The 17928-nt window shown below is 41.6% G+C and overlaps 2 protein-coding genes across 2 annotated transcripts in view; one reads left to right on the top strand and one right to left on the bottom strand.

Moving 5' to 3' along the window:
• The window catches only part of LOC306995541 (cystatin-A5-like), a 214476-nt gene that overhangs the window by 16153 nt on the left and 180395 nt on the right, over nucleotides 1-17928 (top strand). The window lies entirely within an intron of this gene.
• Nucleotides 7038-9128, bottom strand: LOC306995795 (cystatin-B-like). The gene is made up of 3 exons (XM_079607697.1): nucleotides 8047-9128; nucleotides 7571-7672; nucleotides 7038-7170 (listed from the first exon to the last, which is right to left on the bottom strand). The coding sequence occupies exons 1-3, from the start codon at nucleotides 8125-8127 to the stop codon at nucleotides 7048-7050; spliced, it is 306 nt and encodes a 101-aa protein (XP_079463823.1). The 5' UTR covers nucleotides 8128-9128; the 3' UTR covers nucleotides 7038-7047.

Genomic DNA, 17928 nt, shown 5'->3' with positions numbered 1-17928 from the left:
TTTGCTAATGGCAAAATCTAGAGTAGCCCCACTTAAGGTCACAACAATCCCTCGGTTAGAGTTGACCGCAGCGGTTGTGTCAGTTGCAGTGAATGATATGTTAAAGGAAGAAATGAACCTTGCAGATGCAGAGGCATATTTCTGGACTGACTCTCAAGTGGTGTTAGGCTATATAAACAACGAAGCTCGCCGCTTCCACACGTTCGTCGCTAATCGAGTTCAGAGAATTCATCACAGTACAACTCCTCAACAGTGGCGATACATTCCCTCAGATGAAAGTCCAGCAGACTATGCATCACGAGGTATGAGTGTTAATGATCTTGTCACTTCTAGCTGGTTCAGAGGACCAAACGTCTTGTGGGAAAGGCAAATAGCTCCCCCTGTGGATGTTAACACACAGCTTCCAATTGGAGACCCTGAGGTCAAGAAGGCTCAGTCACTGAACACGCAAACGGTACAGTATTCCTGCTTATCCAACCGTCTCACAAAGTTGTCCTCATGGTCCAAAGTCATCCAAGCAGTTGCACGTCTACTTCGTCGAGTCAGGAAGGACAAGTCAAGTGACCACAGTACAGTGGCAGAACGTGAGGATGCTAAGTGTATCATCATCAAGGACTTACAGAGTCAGATGTATGCAGAAGAGATAGCCTTACTCCGTAAGGGCAAGCAACTCCCACGCAACAACAGGCTATGCAATCTAGACGCCTTTGTCGACCACGACGGATTGCTCATGGTGGGAGGGAGGCTTTGCAATTCTTCTGTCCCTAACTCCATTAAATATCCAGTGATAATTCCAAAGGAACACCATCTTACAAAACTTCTGATCGCTGATTGCAGATCAAGGGGATTTTGGATAACAGGAGTAAATAGGACTGTAGCCTCCTTTGTACGACAGTGTGTGAGATGTCGCAAGCTTCGCAGACCCACAGAAGAGAAAAAAATGGCCAACCCCAAATCACCTGCTCACTTTGAAAACTACTCAAGCTCTACCACCCCCTGGGAACTTTGTTAGAGAAGGTGTATATGCTCGCAAAAGATGGTGCCATGTCCAATACTTAGCGGAGCAATTTTGGGGCCGTTGGCAGAAGGAGTATGTGTCTAACATTGCAACCAGACAATGCTGGCTCACACCAATGCAAGTTGGAGATATAGTCTTGGAGAAGGCAGACGATCTGCCCAGGAATGAGTGGCGCTTGGCAGAAGTAATTGAGACTGTGGTTGACAAGGATGACTTGGTGAGAAGAGTGAAGATACGTTTTGGAGACAGAAAACTGGGGAAGTATGGTAAACGTCTGAATAAACCTTCAATAGTTGATCGCTCAGTGCAGAAGCTGGTCCTGCTGGTAGAGGCAGCCTGAACTTCCTGACATATCCTTTGATTTATGCAGTTCATAGTAGAATGTTTCAGTTTTTCTTTTACATCTAACCTTAAACATGGGTAATTTATTTTAGAAATCATTTGTGATTTAAGTTTGAGATTTAGTCAGTCACTCATGATTTGGTGGGAGTGTAAATAACCCTCAGTTATTTGAATTAGTTTTGGGCATTAATATATTATTCTGATATTCTCGTAATTCTATATTTCTTAATATTGTGTTTATTATATTTTGGAAGTTTACTTTGCACTCTTAGTTATTTAACCTATAGAGACCTTTATTTTGAAAGCGCGCACACAGATAGATTGCTGACAGACGGAGACACGGAGCCACGCGGTCACGGATTCACGGATCTGAATAATAGTATTAAGGTCACCTTTAAAGTGAATTTAGGCATCTAGTCGCTGTTTATTTTTATTTTGTAGTATTTGTTTTTTGTCCGTTTGTTTTAGCACCTGGCTGGAAAGGAGTACAAGGTATACATCATGTAGCCTATATTTATGCACTTGTATAATGTTACATAGCATATCTCGTCGATTGTTTTATATGTGTTTGTTTGATTTATGAGTAATTTAAGTTGTTTATGATAAATGTTAGTATTCATTTCATAATTTGTTGCTATATCGTCTACTGTTTTGTTTAATTTATATGTACGTGAATTATTTACACATTCCAATAATGTTAATTCATCTGTTCTAGCTCTTACGGTGTTGTGATGGCATTGTGAAGGTATTAAGGACAATAAATCGACAACATCAGTGAGAGAGCGAATTTTCTTTATTCAACCGGGCTGCTACACGGTATGCATATTTGGCCCGGGTTTTCGTTGCATTACACTGTTCTGACCACTAGAGGTCACCATGGAAGTGTTTTGAAGCCTCGACACAATGTTTCACGACGCCTCGATCTGCCCACCCCTAGCGATTAATAGCAACGACTGCTTTTTTGAAGCATTACGACATTACTTTTAATGCATTACTTTACTTGTTAGATAAAAAATGAATCTGCTTGTGTTATGCATGTTACTTAATGCGTTACGCCAAACATTCCATCTTGAACATAATCAGAATTATCACCCAAACACTGCTCATTTCAGATGATATTGAAAACACCTGATCACTATTTTCTAGCTATGTTAGAAATGTGATCAGAATCATCATCTAAATCTAAACTGCCATACTTTGGTACACTGGAGGGAGTATGAAGTTAAATTACATTTTGCAATATTTTGCATTTATATTTTTTGTTTATATTTTATAGTTTTCACATGATTTTATATAATTATATTGATTGGTTTGTTAAATATCATCATCATTTCTTTATTCAGAGAGAGAGAGAGAGAGAGAGAGAGAGAGAGAGAGAGAGAGAGAGAGAGAGAGAGAGAGAGAGAGAGAGAGAGAGAGAGAGAGAGAGAGAGAGAGAGAGAGAGAGAGAGAGAGAGAGAGAGAGAGAGAGAGAGAGAGAGAGAGAGAGAGAGAGAGAGAGAGAGACTTTTAAAATAGAAGCTTACCAAACAACTCATCATCATCATGCATATAATCATATCATTGCCTGTCAGTCGCGTTTCCATTATTACAGATTTATGTTTTGCCCTATTATTAGCCTATCTATTTTAATCCGTAGCCTAATTGAAAAACGAAAAATGAACGGTTGTTGTCTTTTTGAAACGAAACACTTCTCAAAACGTCTTTTTGAACACCAACATTTTAATTTGAAACACCAACTGCTGCGCAAAAAAAGTAAATATCGACGAATTTTCAGATTTTTGTTTATGACTTTTTGACACTTTTTTAAACATTGTTTTATTTTATTTGACAAAAGCACAACGTTTTATTGTTATTATGAGTTCACATAAATAAAAGTAGTTGCGAATAATGTATTATTATTTTCTGTATGACCAGAAATTAGATAAAAATTTGAAGGTAATGGAAACGAGGCTATTAATAAGCTTATCATTAAATCACACTGAATATTGATTACTTGGTCAACATACCCTTTTAAATTGCAATGGGATTTGTGGTGCTGTTTTCGGTTGGCCACGATTCCTCTGATGTCCGGCTCCATCTCCGTCGTTGTGATACGAAGGACAGCATGAAGATGGCCATCTGTCAGCCTGGATCTTAGCTTGGATTTGTTGATGGCCATGGTGGAGAAGGTCTTCTCACAGATGTATGTGCTTCCGAATAAAGATACCATTCTGACAGCATGCTGGCGAAGTGCAGGGTATGTGGATGGGGAAAGTCCTTTGTAGAACTCGATGACATTCTTGTCACGATATGCTGCTCTGGCCTCTGCGCTCTCCTGCAGGTCGATGAGCTCAAACTGCATTTCTGCTGGCTCTTCCGCAGGCACACATGAGAAAGGATTTTGGAAAAGGTTGAATGCCTTCTCGTGGTCTCTGAAATCGGAGAAGCGGTGGTCGAATTCCTCTCTGAGTTTTTTTATGAGGTTATGGTTCTTTTCTGAACGCAGCTGACGTACAACTTGGCTCCCATCTGTGTCTGAGTCATCTACGAGCGACTTACAGGCAGGAAAATGAGTGAGATCTCCCTCCCTGCAGCAGTTCAAGTTTTCGCTGGAAAGCTTTGACGTTGTCAAATAGTGTGGAAATGAGCTTCCCATGGCCTTGCAGCTTCAGATTAAGATCGCTGAGACAATTATTCATGTCAGCAAGGAACGCTAGGTCACATAGCCATTTAGTGTCACTTAACTCTGTCACACATTGTCCTTTTGACTCCATGAACTCTTTTATTTCTTTTCTCAAGTTAAAAAAACGTTTCAGTGTGGCACCTCTGCTCAGCCACCTGACGGCAGTGAAGTATATGACGTCCCCAAAATCTGCCTCTGACTGTGCCAAAAAAGCCTTAAATTGGCGGTGATTCAGACCTCTGGACTTCAGGAAATTCACGGTCTTCACAACTATGTCCATGACATGTTTCATTTCAAGCGTCTGAGCAGCGAGGGCTTCTTGGTGTATTATACAGTGGTATCTGACTAGTTTCTCACCTCCGTTGTTGACCACTTTCTCAGAGAGCAGCGACACGGCACCTGCTCTACTCCCCACCATTGCCGGTGCTCCATCTGTTGTGACACCGACCATAGATGCTAGGTTCACTTTGTATGCATCGAGACTGCGACACACAGCATCACAAATGTCGACTCCCTTTGTTGTGTCTTTCATACTCTCCATGCTTAGCAGCTCCTCGCCGATGTCAAAGTTCTCAGTGACTATACGGATGAAAATCAGCAATTGCGCTGTGTCGGAAATATCCGTGCTTTCATCCAGTGCAATGGAAAAAGCTCCCTTTCCTAGCCCCTCCACACGTTTTTCCAGTTGCTCTTTCAGATCACTGGCCAGATCTTCGATTCGTCGTGTGATTGTGTCATTCGACAAACTAATGTCACGGAACTTTGTTTTTTGCTCTGGACATAAAATGTCGGCAACTTTCAACATGCAGTCTCGCACAAATTCTCCGTCACTAAACGGCTTGCTCCGTTTAGCTATTTCTTGAGCTACCACATAGCTAGCCTGTGTTACAGCTTCACCGGTTTTAGCCAAATTTGTGAAAACTGACTGCTGTGCAATGTAGCCTCTTTTAAGTTGTTCAAGCTTACTGGTGCGCTCCTTGCCACTGAATTTATCGTAGGTTTTATGATTGGTATCATAATGGCGTTTTATATTGAAGTCCTTGCGCATTGCAATTACCTTCTTGCAGATCAGGCAAACGACTTTATCCGACCCGTGAGGTTCGACAAAGTAATCGTTTGTCCATTTGTCTTGAAACTGCCTTTTCTCCTCGCTAACATGACGTTTTTTTCTCGAAGGGCCAGGCTCCCGCTCTCGCTCCATCATCTCTAAAGTTACAGACAACCGTTCCGTTGATGCCTTCTGGGAGTGAGGTCAAGTGCGATCGGTCGTAATTACCGCTTATGCCTATAGATGCCGCTAAACACCACTAAACGAAAAAATTTTTTTTCAAAGCAATGTACAGTTTTAATAGTTTTACAAATGTTATCAGATGTTATGGCGGGCCGCAAATGTTTCCGCGGGCCGCCATTGGCCCGCGGGCCGCACTTTGAGAACCAATGTTGTAGACAACATTCGCGGCTCGTCTGTATGGGCAGTCTGCATATCCAAACATAGACCATATGCACTAAATTAATAACAATTAACAAATGCGTTCAGCATTCTGCAACAAATATTTTTCAGATTTGCTAGACTATTTTAAGGAGTAAGTGAGCAGGATATATTAAAGTAGGGCATTGATTCATGCAGTGAATATTATCATGCAGGGTCTTATTTGCACTCTTGATGTTTAAGAGCGTCACCCCCTTCATTGCCGTATACTTTTTTTCTGCACAGTGGCTGATCTGTAGCTTTTACCACCAAAAGTTTCTCTGAGTTTTCCTATTTTTTCGTATTTCCCATTCATTTCCTATATCGGTCATTTTTGACCGGGAGGAAGCTAAGTGTGACTTTTTTTTACGACCCTTTAACATATCAGAATCATCTCCTTGACTCCACTACTTTTTTTGTGTGTTCATATAGGTAATACAACGAAAGTCACCAAGTTTCACCCCCATCCGATGAAGCAAAAAAAATTAACAATTCAAAACGTAAAAGTTTTCGGTCATTTTCAAGCCCAGAAAAAAAACCTATTTCAACGTGCTTACTACGTTATTTGAACACCTAAATAAAACGTCTCGCCAAAGTTGCTTTTTGGTCTGGTTTTGATTTCGTAGTAGAAAAACGTGATATTTGCGGTTTTTTTAAAGAAAACATACCTGGTTGGTATTTTCACAACGTTTCTAAAACGTTTTATTTTGGTTACATTATATTTTATTTTTTTTAGGTGTGGTTTCTTAAACGTTTTTAAAACGTTGCACTGCAACATTACCTAATTACAACCAAAAAACAACGTTGTGAAACGTTGTAAAAACGTTTTGTGTTTGCTGGACTGTTTGGTTTGTTCCTATCTCTATTTTTTTGGCTTGTTATTCAGTCAATAAACTGTTTTATAAACTAGTTGCGCCCCTGGCCCACACATTTGCACTTCAGAGCTAAACGCTCTCTTTTGCAGGGGAAATAAAAAAATACAATAACATGTGAAATATTTTGTGTAAGTATTTGTGGGTTTTGTTAAAAAAAAAAAAATCTAAATGCTCCTCCTTTCATGAACACTGACTGAAGAAGAGAAACTGTAGGTTTGGAATGACCTGAGATTGAGATGACCAAGATTTAAGTTCATATAATAGTGCAAAAATACAGTCTGTATTTTGAGAAATGTTTTAAAATGACAAAACAGTATTTAAAAAAAAAAAAAAAAACATTCACACTTTCCTTATAGGGATTTGTCAATTTAAAGGTCATTCAGACAGTCAATTAAATCTTACAATTTGAAAAATTAATGTCATTTTACTTTTTGTTTTTAAAGATTTTAAATGAGGATTTTTGAAGAAATTTTTTTTTTTTTTTCAGCGTGAAACATTTTTAGTGAAGTGAATTTGGTGTTCACATCTCCATATAGACACACTGACACAGGCATAAGGGTTTGAATATTGAGTTTAATATTGAGGAATGAAACAGTTTTCTATAGTTCCTCTATTTTGCAGATTATTGTGTGTCTGTTCTTATATCAGACAGACTATTCTCTGTGTGTGGTAGAAGTGTTCAGAAGGGGACCAGAGGGTCTGTCATGGTTTTAGGATACTGGATTCCTGTCAAAGTCAGTTTCCCTCCATCACAGGGGACATATACCATCACATGAACGCATTCATCTAGTGCGACGGCCACCTGAGAGAGAGAGAGAGATCCACATTAATTTATAATTTATCTCTTCCATATAAAACTCTGTTCACATTGAAAGTGACCTAAACACATTAATTTCCCATAACACATAATAGCAAGCTAATGTCCTCAAATTCTACAGTGATCATTGTAGACTAGATTTGAGTGTCCAACAACGCTGCAAAGTTGAGAAAAAGGTTTCTCTTATAGGCTACAAATGCAGAGAAACTTTATACAGTGATTTGATGCACTTTAACTTTCAGAGAGGACAGAAAAATTACTGGACACATCACATCCGGTCACAGCTGGCTTGTTGATATTGGAAACATACATATTGTGCCAGAAGTATTTCAGTGATAAAAACATCAAGCTCAAAATCCATGAAAAACAAAAACCACTAATTTACATTGACCAGATAGTTTGTTCCTTTCACAATCTGAGTCCTGAAGCGTATTGGAATGAAAACAGGAAACTTGGTTTCAGCCGCCTTCTCTACGTCTGAAAACACCTGAATAAATAAACACACATTTTATATATTCATCTACATATTCATCTACACACACACACACACACACACATATATATATATATATTTATTTATTTATTTTTAATTTTTATTTTTATATATATATATATTTTTTTTTTTTTTGTTAAACCATTTTTTATAGTTTATTAGTCTCTAGGGACTTAGGTCTGTCGGTCAGATATAAGAAAATTAATGTGAAATGTTTTGTGAATTTAAGTGAAAAGTAAAACAGTAATTTTAAAAATAACAACAAATAATTTCCCCAGCACATTGTACAGCATCAAAATAGATCATTTTACTAGGCTATGTTTTAACAAAAACTGTATTTACTACATGAGTGATTTTCTGTCTCCTACCGCAAGGGAGTTACACACCGCCTGTTTATTGGCAGGTGCCTCTGTGCTCCATCCTCCAGGTGTTTGCTCTGCTGTAGTCATTGTGATGGTGATCAAAGCCTGGATGAAATAAACTGTATTATCAGGCAGTTTGTCTCACAGATCGATTCTGATCCACTATTTATGCTGCCAAAATCGCATGACATCAGGCGTCATTGTAATTCCATGTAATCACATCAAAGAGACTGAATGAATAGGCGGAGTTTCACTTTGGGGTGTTGTGAAATATTCAGTTCTTGTGAAAAACTTTTCAAGTGGGTGGAGTATAATATTTATGATATTTAATTTCCCATAATGTGGACGTGTCCTTGAGACAACATGTAAATGAATAAATTAAAATAGTAGTGCACGCTCCTAAAATCACAACTTGTTTAATGGATTATTTAAATGCAATGTAATATTCAGTTTTGTAATATGATGAATTATCACATTGCAATAATGCACCAAATGCATAGTTTATTTAATATTATAAATCGTCTGAGCTGTACCTGATTGATTACAGGTATGGCAAGCCGTTTTAACATTTAATCATTTAAACTCACTATCTATTTTCAATGCTACTACTTATTTTTTAGATACTAGTATCTATTCCATTAAGTACTAGTCTGAATTCATTAGCTAGTGCTTATTATTTAGGTACTAGTACCTTTATAAATATACTAGTACTTATTCATTAGATCCTATAGTGCCTATTAAATTGGTGCTAGAAATTATTCATTAGATACTAGTACTTATTCCAATAGTGACTAGTAACTATTCTTTTGTTACGGAGAGATCCGTGAGGAATATGTCTTCAGGAGATTGGAAAAGGTTTACCTTACCATCATGGATCACTTTCAGCGTGCATGGGAAAATCAGTGAGTATTTGTAGTAGAGTGGCTTACATCATTACTCATTACTTTTGCATTGGACTGGGCTAAGATATATGTTCTGCTGCCTTGAGTTCAGTAAAGGTTCACAAAGTTACAACGTCTCCTGTATTCAAGTATCGATTCTTACAGTCCAGAAAAAAAAAGAAAAAAAAATGTGTGTTTTAAATATTATTTATTCTTCTGAAGCAATATTCTCATCAGTGTTCAGTCAGCTTGACATATTTAAATCTGCATATTATGATATTTTAACCTTTATAAAGGGCATTTTCTCTAATTGTTTAAATTGTTTTTAAATTGTTTTTAAATTCTTAATTTTCTTAATTAAACTTTTAATTCATTTTCAATTCTTAAATTTGATCAATGAATGTAATTAGAATAATAAGACACTAGGGCTGTTACCAATCAAATTAAATAATTTACACTGGAAAATGACAACTGCATTAACATTAACTAAAAATCACATTTTCACTCGTGATGGTATTCAGCACTCCTGGCCGTGTGATGTTGCTTAACTATCATATTTATATCAACATTATTATATATTTTTTACCGCAGTATGTTAACTGAGTTCAGTCCCGGTGTGGTGAAGTGCTGAAAGTGATGAGTCCCGGCTTAGGACCTCAGTACCTGATCTAAAACTGTTCCCGCGATTCTTAGTGTAAATCAAACCCTGTTTAGGCCTGTGTTTTGTGACATTGTTATTAGGCAATAAGGAATATACTTTAATTTACTTTAATTTGTATTTTTCATTCATTTATATCTATGTATATTGAGTTGTCATAATTGATTTTGTTATTATTCATTGTTCCCCTTTACTATGTCTCGGGCAGTGTTTGTTGTGTTGTAATGTGTTAAATTTAAATATATTATTTTAAAAAATAAAATATTTTGAGCAATGTTATTTACTGTAAATTATTGTCAATTAATACATTGGGTTTTTTTTAAGGATCTGTTTTGAAGATTGGAACAAAACGTTCCTACATTACGGAAGAGGATTAGGGCCAGGCAATAATAAAAAAATAAAACCATCTCGAGATTAAAGTCATTATAATGCGAGATTAAACTTGTTAAGTTTCGAGAAAAAAAGTCGAAATACAATCTTGAGAATAAACTCATTAAATAACGAGAATAAAGTCGTTGTGTTGCGAGAAAAAACTTGTTAAATTTCGAGAAAAAAGTCGAAATACAATCTTGTGAATAAACTCATTAAATATCGAGAATAAAGTCATTGTGTTTCGAGAAAAAAACTCGTTAAATTTCGAGAAAAAAGTCGAAATACAATCTCGAGAATAAACTCATTAAATAGCGAGAATAAAGTCGTTGTGTTTCTAGAAAAAAACTCGTTAAATTTCGAGAAAAAAAGTTGAAGTAATTGTGAGAATAAACTCCCTACTGATAGAGGACATGGCAGAGTTAGATCCCTACTTAGTCAATCTATATTTTTGACTTTCTTGTAGTAACAAAGAATAGAACATGATCTAGGTCGGCTAGGTGTTTTTAGAAGAAAAAATCAGTCCAATTTGCGCGATGTACTCGCTTTTGTCCAACATGAAATTCATCGAGGTTTCCCAGGATACCATAAAACGCGTTATTTGTTGATGCTCAAGGTGTGGAATTACGACGAAGGAGACGCTTGAGAAGACGCCACTTGCGCTGGCCCAAATGCACTCTGGCATATGGACAGCTGTGATAAATTAAAACCGTACAGCATTGCAATTAGCTGTACAGTCGTTACATTCTGTGGATGGAGGCGTACACAACCAACAACGATTAATAATGCGTCTTGTGGTATCCTGGGAAAGTGAAACCACGAAACCTCGATGCGGTTGATATCAGTATGCAATGAACACTGATTGAATGCGTTATTCTCTACATTTCATTTCGACTTTTTTTCTCGAAACACAATGACTTTATTCTCGAAATTTAATGAGTTTATTCTCAAGATTGTATTTCGAGTTTTTTTCTCGAAATTTAACGAGTTTTTTCTCGCAACACAACGACTTAATTCTCGATATTTAATGAGTTTATTCTCGAGATTGTATTTCGACTTTTTTTCTCGAAATTTAACAAGTTTTTTCTCGAAACACAACGACTTTATTCTCGATATTTAATGAGTTTATTCTCAAGATTGTATTTCGACTTTTTTTCTCGAAATTTAACGAGTTTAATCTCGCATTATAATGACTTTAATCTCGAGATGGTTTTATTTTTTTATTATTGCCTGGCCCTAATCCTCTTCCGTACTACATAATGTCCCAAATTGTACTTTTTTTTTTTTTTTTTTACTGTAAAGCTGTTTTCAGTATCTCAGTATCTTCAGTTTTATCATTTTCTTTGGAGTTGCATTTACCGGTTGACATGTAGCTACAGTGTCACGCCTGAAGGATTTCAAACTGTTTCTGATGAAACACTGAACGCAGCACACACTAGTTGCATATGTTGTGAAATATATGTCGAAACGTCTTTGTTTTGTTTTTCTGGAAAAACGAGAAAACCTATATACATAAGATGTATTCATTCACTTTGGTATTATTTATTGGTAAATTATACAAATTCTTAGTCCTAATCTAAAACATTAAATAATGCTGTTCCCTTTCGAAGGGAACTCGACAATACGTCATCGACGCTTTGGGGAACGCCTCAGGCGTGACAGGTGTCTGAAATCACAATCAAATCACGGCAATCACATTGACCGGCGACAGCCCGTGAATCATTACGTGAATGATTAACGTGCGACCTGGAAGTATATAAGGGCGCCTTGCAAACATGATAAATCTTTTTCGTCTTCAGGGACTGTTTTGTCTGTAACCGCTTTTGAAAATCAGGTATTTATGAAATGCACTGAGAAGGCTGAGTGTTTTCAACTGTGCTTTTTCTGTCTGGGAAGGAAGAGCGCGCACAGGCAGTTCTTGAGGGAACTGCCTGTACAATTGCGAGCGTTTTTCTTTGAGAACGCTCCGATCTCGTCTGGCCCTCTCCTTGAGAGAAGAGGGCTCAGCGTCTGGGTGTAAAAAAAAAAAAAAAAAAGGGGTCCCAGATGGAGCCCGCCGATCGCCTTGAGAGGGGTATAATCCTCTCAGGCCATGCGGCGGCTGACGAGATTAAGCAGTGAGTGCTTTTCCGGACAAACAGGAGATGGCTGATGAGGGTGGTGATAATCAATCTTCTCAGCCACCCTGCCCGTGTATGCTGAACTGGTGGTTTTATGGTAACGTTGGGGGAAAAATCGCTCACTATGAGAGCGTTTTTTCCCCATTTATAAAACCACTAGCTCAGGTGAGCTTTTCATTTCTTCCCGATATCATACTGAGATCGAGAGGACATGGAAGAACCCATACTCTGCCCGTGTCCACCGACATCAGCGGGCTAGTCTCACTGATGTTGAGGTGATAGGAGAGCATGGGTATGTGTCGATGCCGCCCATTGACGAGACGTTTGCAACTATCTCGTGTCTGGACAGGCGTCTACACTGAGAGCTCAAACCCTGCCAATTGAATGGCGGAGCATACACGCCAGCGGGTCAGGCCGGTGCTACCCTGCACCACATGGCGGTGTTGCAGGTACACCAGGCCAATCTGCTGGGGGATCTCGTCCAGGGGGTGGGGCCCCTGAGGCGGTTACTGAGCTGCGCCACGGAGTGAACCTGGCCGACATCGGGGAGAAGAGAGAAAGTCTTTCTCCTCGATTCGCTGCTTTCGCCCTCTGAGCTTTTTGGCACCTCCGTGTAGGCGGTGGCTGGAAAGTTCAGAGAGGCGAGGGCGCGCTCAGCTGTATTAGGACAAATACATACCGCTGAGATCCGTATCCACACCCAGACAGACGGGAGGGCCTGGCCCATCATGGTCCGGGGACCTTAGACAGGGCCAGAGAGCCAGTGTCGCCTCTCGTGCGCCTCCTCCGTGGAGGAGTAGATCGCTGTAGAGGTGCAACTCCCGCAAGAAGAGGGATCTGAGGGAGGTGATCCAGCACGATTGCACACAGCATCGGCATGGATCACCTCCCCCTGAGGGCGTGATTATATCTTAGCCCTCTCCTCTCTTCCCCGACTCCCCAGACGCTTTCTACATCAGGCCTGAGGCTGGGCTCATGGTTAGAACAATGTTCTGTTGGCCTGCCTCTGCTTGGTTAGGAGAGTGCCTCTTTCAGGCATGTAAAGGTGGTAGACCCCATGTTCATAAAGAACTGTCTGGTAAGTCTTCACTTCGCACGCCGCAGGTGAGCTGAGTGGTCTTCTTTAAGAGTAATTTTGTGTGCAACTAACACTAAAATTTATCTCTTTACAGACCTCGTTCCCTGTATAGAGCTATGGGGTCATGTAAGGTACATTTTTGGATTATTAGGGCCCTGAAGTCCCCCTTTCGGTGGCTAGAACGACTATCTTAGCCCTCGGGCTGTTAGCCACCTCAGGGTAGAGTAGTTGGTCTCCCTCCCATAGGATTTTCATCTTGGAGTATAGACTGACGCTAGTGCATCAGATAGATCTTATGTCCGGTCCATGGGACCGTCTGACTTCCTTCCTGAGTACATCGCCCCCTTGAGCTCTGTTTGGGTTTTCAGTGGGCTGAGCGATTCTGCAGCCAGTTGTATGAAATAATAACTATTTTTCTGTTAGGCTGTGGCTCCTCCAAGCCCTCAGGTAGATCTATGCTTGCAGGTTGGCCCTCACCAGGGCCGCCTCTGTAGCTGGCCTAGGCTGTGCCAGGGATAGTAGAGGCGCTCTGCTTTAGCATTTCTGCCTCTGAACCTTCACTGTGTGAATTTAGGTTCCTAGCATCCCTGTATGACAGCCTCCTCCAATGGAGTCGTTAGGCCAAGGCCCGCCCCCTTCTCTGCATTCTGGGGCGACAAGAGTAATGCAGCGTGGTGCAGAGGTATGGTTTATAAAGATCCTGGGTTAGGCCTCAAATAGGCCTCCCCGGTGCAATGTGTCTTTATTGAGCAGGGTGAGGCCGCCTTTTCGCCTCACGAGGAGGCTGGGTCTGTTTGCCCGACCCTGCCGTGCAGAACTAGCTTACGGAGTACTCCCCTGTGATACAGGGCAGGTCTGAGTCCTTCACTTTCAGTTCTGTATTATCCTACCTCGCACCACTGTGGCTCGGGTTGAGCGGAGATTTCTAGCCTTCACTTCTTTTTTGGTCGAAGTACGCTCCCCTGAAGCCAGAGCATTGCCATGAGCTGACGCCCCTGCTTACAGTTGGTAGGCCCCTGACTTTGGGGCCTCCATTGAGGCAGGCTGGCGTATGTTGTACTCCCCTTGCTCAAAGGGTGCTAGCGCTTTTGCTGAGTACACTGCCATGGGCAATGTGATTAGGTACCAGATTGCTGTAGGCGCTGTCTAAACAGCTTATCTGCCTACGAAGGCTGCGCCATTAGGTAGTAGGCCTCAGCAGGCCTCCTGAATGGGCAGCTCCCAAGAGGGCGCTGTAGGCCAGCTCACCTCATGTGGCTGGCCTTGGTGGTTCGGGCAGTTGACTCACTGATGGGTAGTAGGCCCTAAACAGGCCTCCTCGGAAGTGAGTCCCAACATTGTGGGACATACTTGTTGGTGTGGTATGTTTCCCAACAGTGTACCTTTGGAGCAGATTGACTTGCTGTCAGCTAGTAGGCCCAACCAGGCCTCCCTGATAGGCGAGTCCCCAGTGGGCTGGCCTTAGCAGGCCGCCTTCGAACTGTCACCCAGATTCAGGGCTCATAGCTACCAGTTGTTTAAAATTACTATCAGGTAGTAGGCCTCCTCAGGCCTCCCTGAAGGTGAATTCCCACTTTCGGTGGCTATCAGGTAGTAGGCCTTACCAGGCCTCCCTGTAGGCAGGCCCAAAGGGCAGGCAACTGGACAGCTAGCCTGACCTACTATCAGGTAGTAGGCCTCACCGGGCCTCCCTGAAGGCATGTTCTCACATAATGTGATTATCAGGTGGTAGGCCGCTCCGGGCCTCCCTAAATGTGAGCTCCCAAGTATTGTGGCTGTCAGGTAGTAGGCCTCACCAGGCCTCCCTGAAGGTAGTTCCCACATACTGTGGTTATCAGGTTACAGGCCTCACCAGGCCTTCCTGGTCATGAGCTCCCACATGCTGGGGTTATCAGGTAATAGGCCTCACCAGGCCTCCCTGAAGGTGAGTTCCCACATACTGTGGTTATCAGGTTACAGGCCTCACCAGGCCTTCCTGGTTATGAGTCTCCACATGTCAGGTTACAGGCCTCACCCGGCCTTCCTGAATGTGGGCTCCCACATATTGTGGTTATCAGGTTACAGGCCTCATCCGGCCTTCCTGGTTTTGAGCTCCCACACATTGTGGTCGCTAGGTTACAGGCCTCACCAGGCCTTCCTGGTCATGAGAGCTCCCACATACTGTGGTTGTCAGGTTACAGGCCTCACCAGGCCTTCCTGGTCATGAGAGCTCCCACATACTGGGGTTATCAGGTTACAGGCCTCACCAGGCCTTCCTGGTTATGAGCTCCCACATACTGTGGTTATCAGGTTACAGGCCTCACTAGGCCTTCCTGGTCATGAGCTCCCACATACTGTGGTTATCAGGTTACAGGCCTCACTAGGCCTTCCTGGTCATGAGAGCTCCCACATACTGGGGTTATCAGGTTACAGGCCTCACCAGGCCTTCCTGAATATGAGCTCCCACATACTGTGGTTATCAGGTAGTAGGCCTCGCCAGGCCTCCCTGTGAGTGGTTCCCCAACGATGCTGGGTTCTGGAAGCTAGTGGCCGCCTGCTATCAGTTCAGCTGGCCTTATTAGGCTGTTGCTAAAAGCGAGCTCGTGCCCTGGCTCAACTAAAGTGTTCATCCTCTGCTTCTGGTTCCCTCCCGGAACTTCTTACTCTGCCTACAGCCTGGTTTCCTACCAGTCGGTCCATTGCTCCCCTCACTGAGGGTCACTATGAGTGTTGGACTCCTGAGTCTGGTCAGACGGTTGTAGGCCTCTCGTGAGGCCTCCCAGTTAGATCAGCCCCTAGGCCTTCACAGGCCTCCTCAGTGTTTCAAACACAAACACTGGGTAGATCCGTGGATCGAGTAGAGAAACTCCCCTCTCTAGCAAGGGTTTAAAGCACTATGCTGAGTCATACTCTCCGGGATATCCCGTCTCTGAGATCCGGCCCGAGGTTCACTGCCAGCTTCGCAGTCCCTCGGGTTGGATGCTTTACCTAAGGCAAATGTCCAGAGGCTCTGTCTCCGGACAGACAGGAATTTGGCCAGATTGAAGTGTCCGACGTAGTGACACCAGGTCAGGCCGTCCTGGTGGCATTTCGGGTGGTATATTCCCCCGAATAGTGACTGGCTGGGGTTCCCTCGGGTTCCCTAGCCACATTCCCTAGAAGGGACCCCTTCTAAATTGAAGTTGTGGTCCTAGGCCTTTGAGCAGGCCCAGGTAGGCCTTCGGTTTACATATTTGGAGTTCCTCCTGTTAGGCTTATAGCTTGGGCTATGACCGTAGGGAATGCTGTCACTGACAGCCCAGTGTGACCTGAGGGTGAGTGGTTCTTGCATTTCATTTGAATTTGCTGGTTCTGACAGTTGTCACTGCCTCCTGGCATGCACTCCCCTCAGCATGGCGGAGTGGGTATTTCGTTCCCCAAAGCGTCGATGACGTATTGTCGAGTTCCCTTCGAAAGGGAACGTCTCAGGTTACAACTGTAACCTTTGTTCCCTGAGAACAGGGAACGAGACAATACGTCTCCCTGCCATGCCTCGGGGCCTGCCTACCAAACAGTCCCTTCAGACGAAGGATGATTTGTCATGTTTGCAAGGCGCCCTTATATACTTCCAGGTCGCACGTTAATCATTCACGTAATGATTCACGGGCTGTCGCCGGTCAATGTGATTGCCGTGATTTGATTGTGATTTCAGACACCTGTCACGCCTGAGGCGTTCCCCAAAGCATCGATGACGTATTGTCTCGTTCCCTGTTCTCAGGGAACAAAGGTTACAGTTGTAACCTGAGACGTTTTCCCCCAAACTACTACAGTTTTTCTCAATTGCTTTGGCACATTTTTCGAAACAGTCCTAATATTCTCTAAACTGTTTAATTTAAGTTTAATTGTCACAACTGTTTGCAGGAACATCAGAACTCTATCGCATGACTGCAGAACGTAGTAACTCACAGTTGTCATCACAGGTTACACTGCAGTGTGTGTGAGCCCACATAAGGGCCCTGCACACACACTCAAAGGTGCCAGAATACACTAATAATGGTCTGAAAATAAAACGAAACTGCAAAATAATCATATCTGTTGTATATAATGTAACGTGTACTGTATATTATAATATCTAATAATTATTACTGTATAATAACATACATAATTTTGTTTTCATTTTTTTTAAATGAATGTGTGTCAACAATTTCTAAAAAATGAAGTGATGACAATGAAATTAATCGTGCTATAAGGTTCAGAGTGTCTTTCCCGCACATCATTATGACGATGAGACTCCAAACACTTACAGCTTGAGAAGAAGAGCTCTGCTTTCACACCAATTCGTACGATATTTGCTGAATCATAGATATTTTACAAGTTGCCCAATTCGAAAGAATAACCTAGACTACACCTGACCTGACCCCGCCCCTAAATCTATAATCATAACTGGGGTTTAGACAAATTGTACGAATTGGTCGTGAGATAGCGTTGCCTTTTCCAGTAAAAAGCTACTTTTCCCCAACGATTTCTATTTCAGAGAAATGCCGTTCTTTTGAACTTTCTTTTTTTCCAAAAATTTACACTGTTTTCAACATTGATAATAATAATAAATGCTTCTTGATCAGCAAATCAGCGTAGGCTATTAGAATGATTTCTGGAGCATCTGAAAAAATTCTCAAATTATAACATCTTGTGGCCTACTCTTAAAAATAAATCTTCCAAAAGTTTTTTTTTTTTTACAGTAATGCCAGATAGAATAAATATTTTTGTTCAGGGAACGGTTCTTAAAATAACCTTCTTTTAGAGTGAAGAACATTAAAAAAAATC

Source organism: Phoxinus phoxinus (assembly GCF_949152265.1).
Source record: "Phoxinus phoxinus genome assembly, chromosome: 3".
Classification (NCBI taxonomy): domain Eukaryota; kingdom Metazoa; phylum Chordata; class Actinopteri; order Cypriniformes; family Leuciscidae; genus Phoxinus; species Phoxinus phoxinus.
Note: the sequence above shows the minus strand (reverse complement) of the source record. Positions and strands in the feature narration are given on the sequence as shown.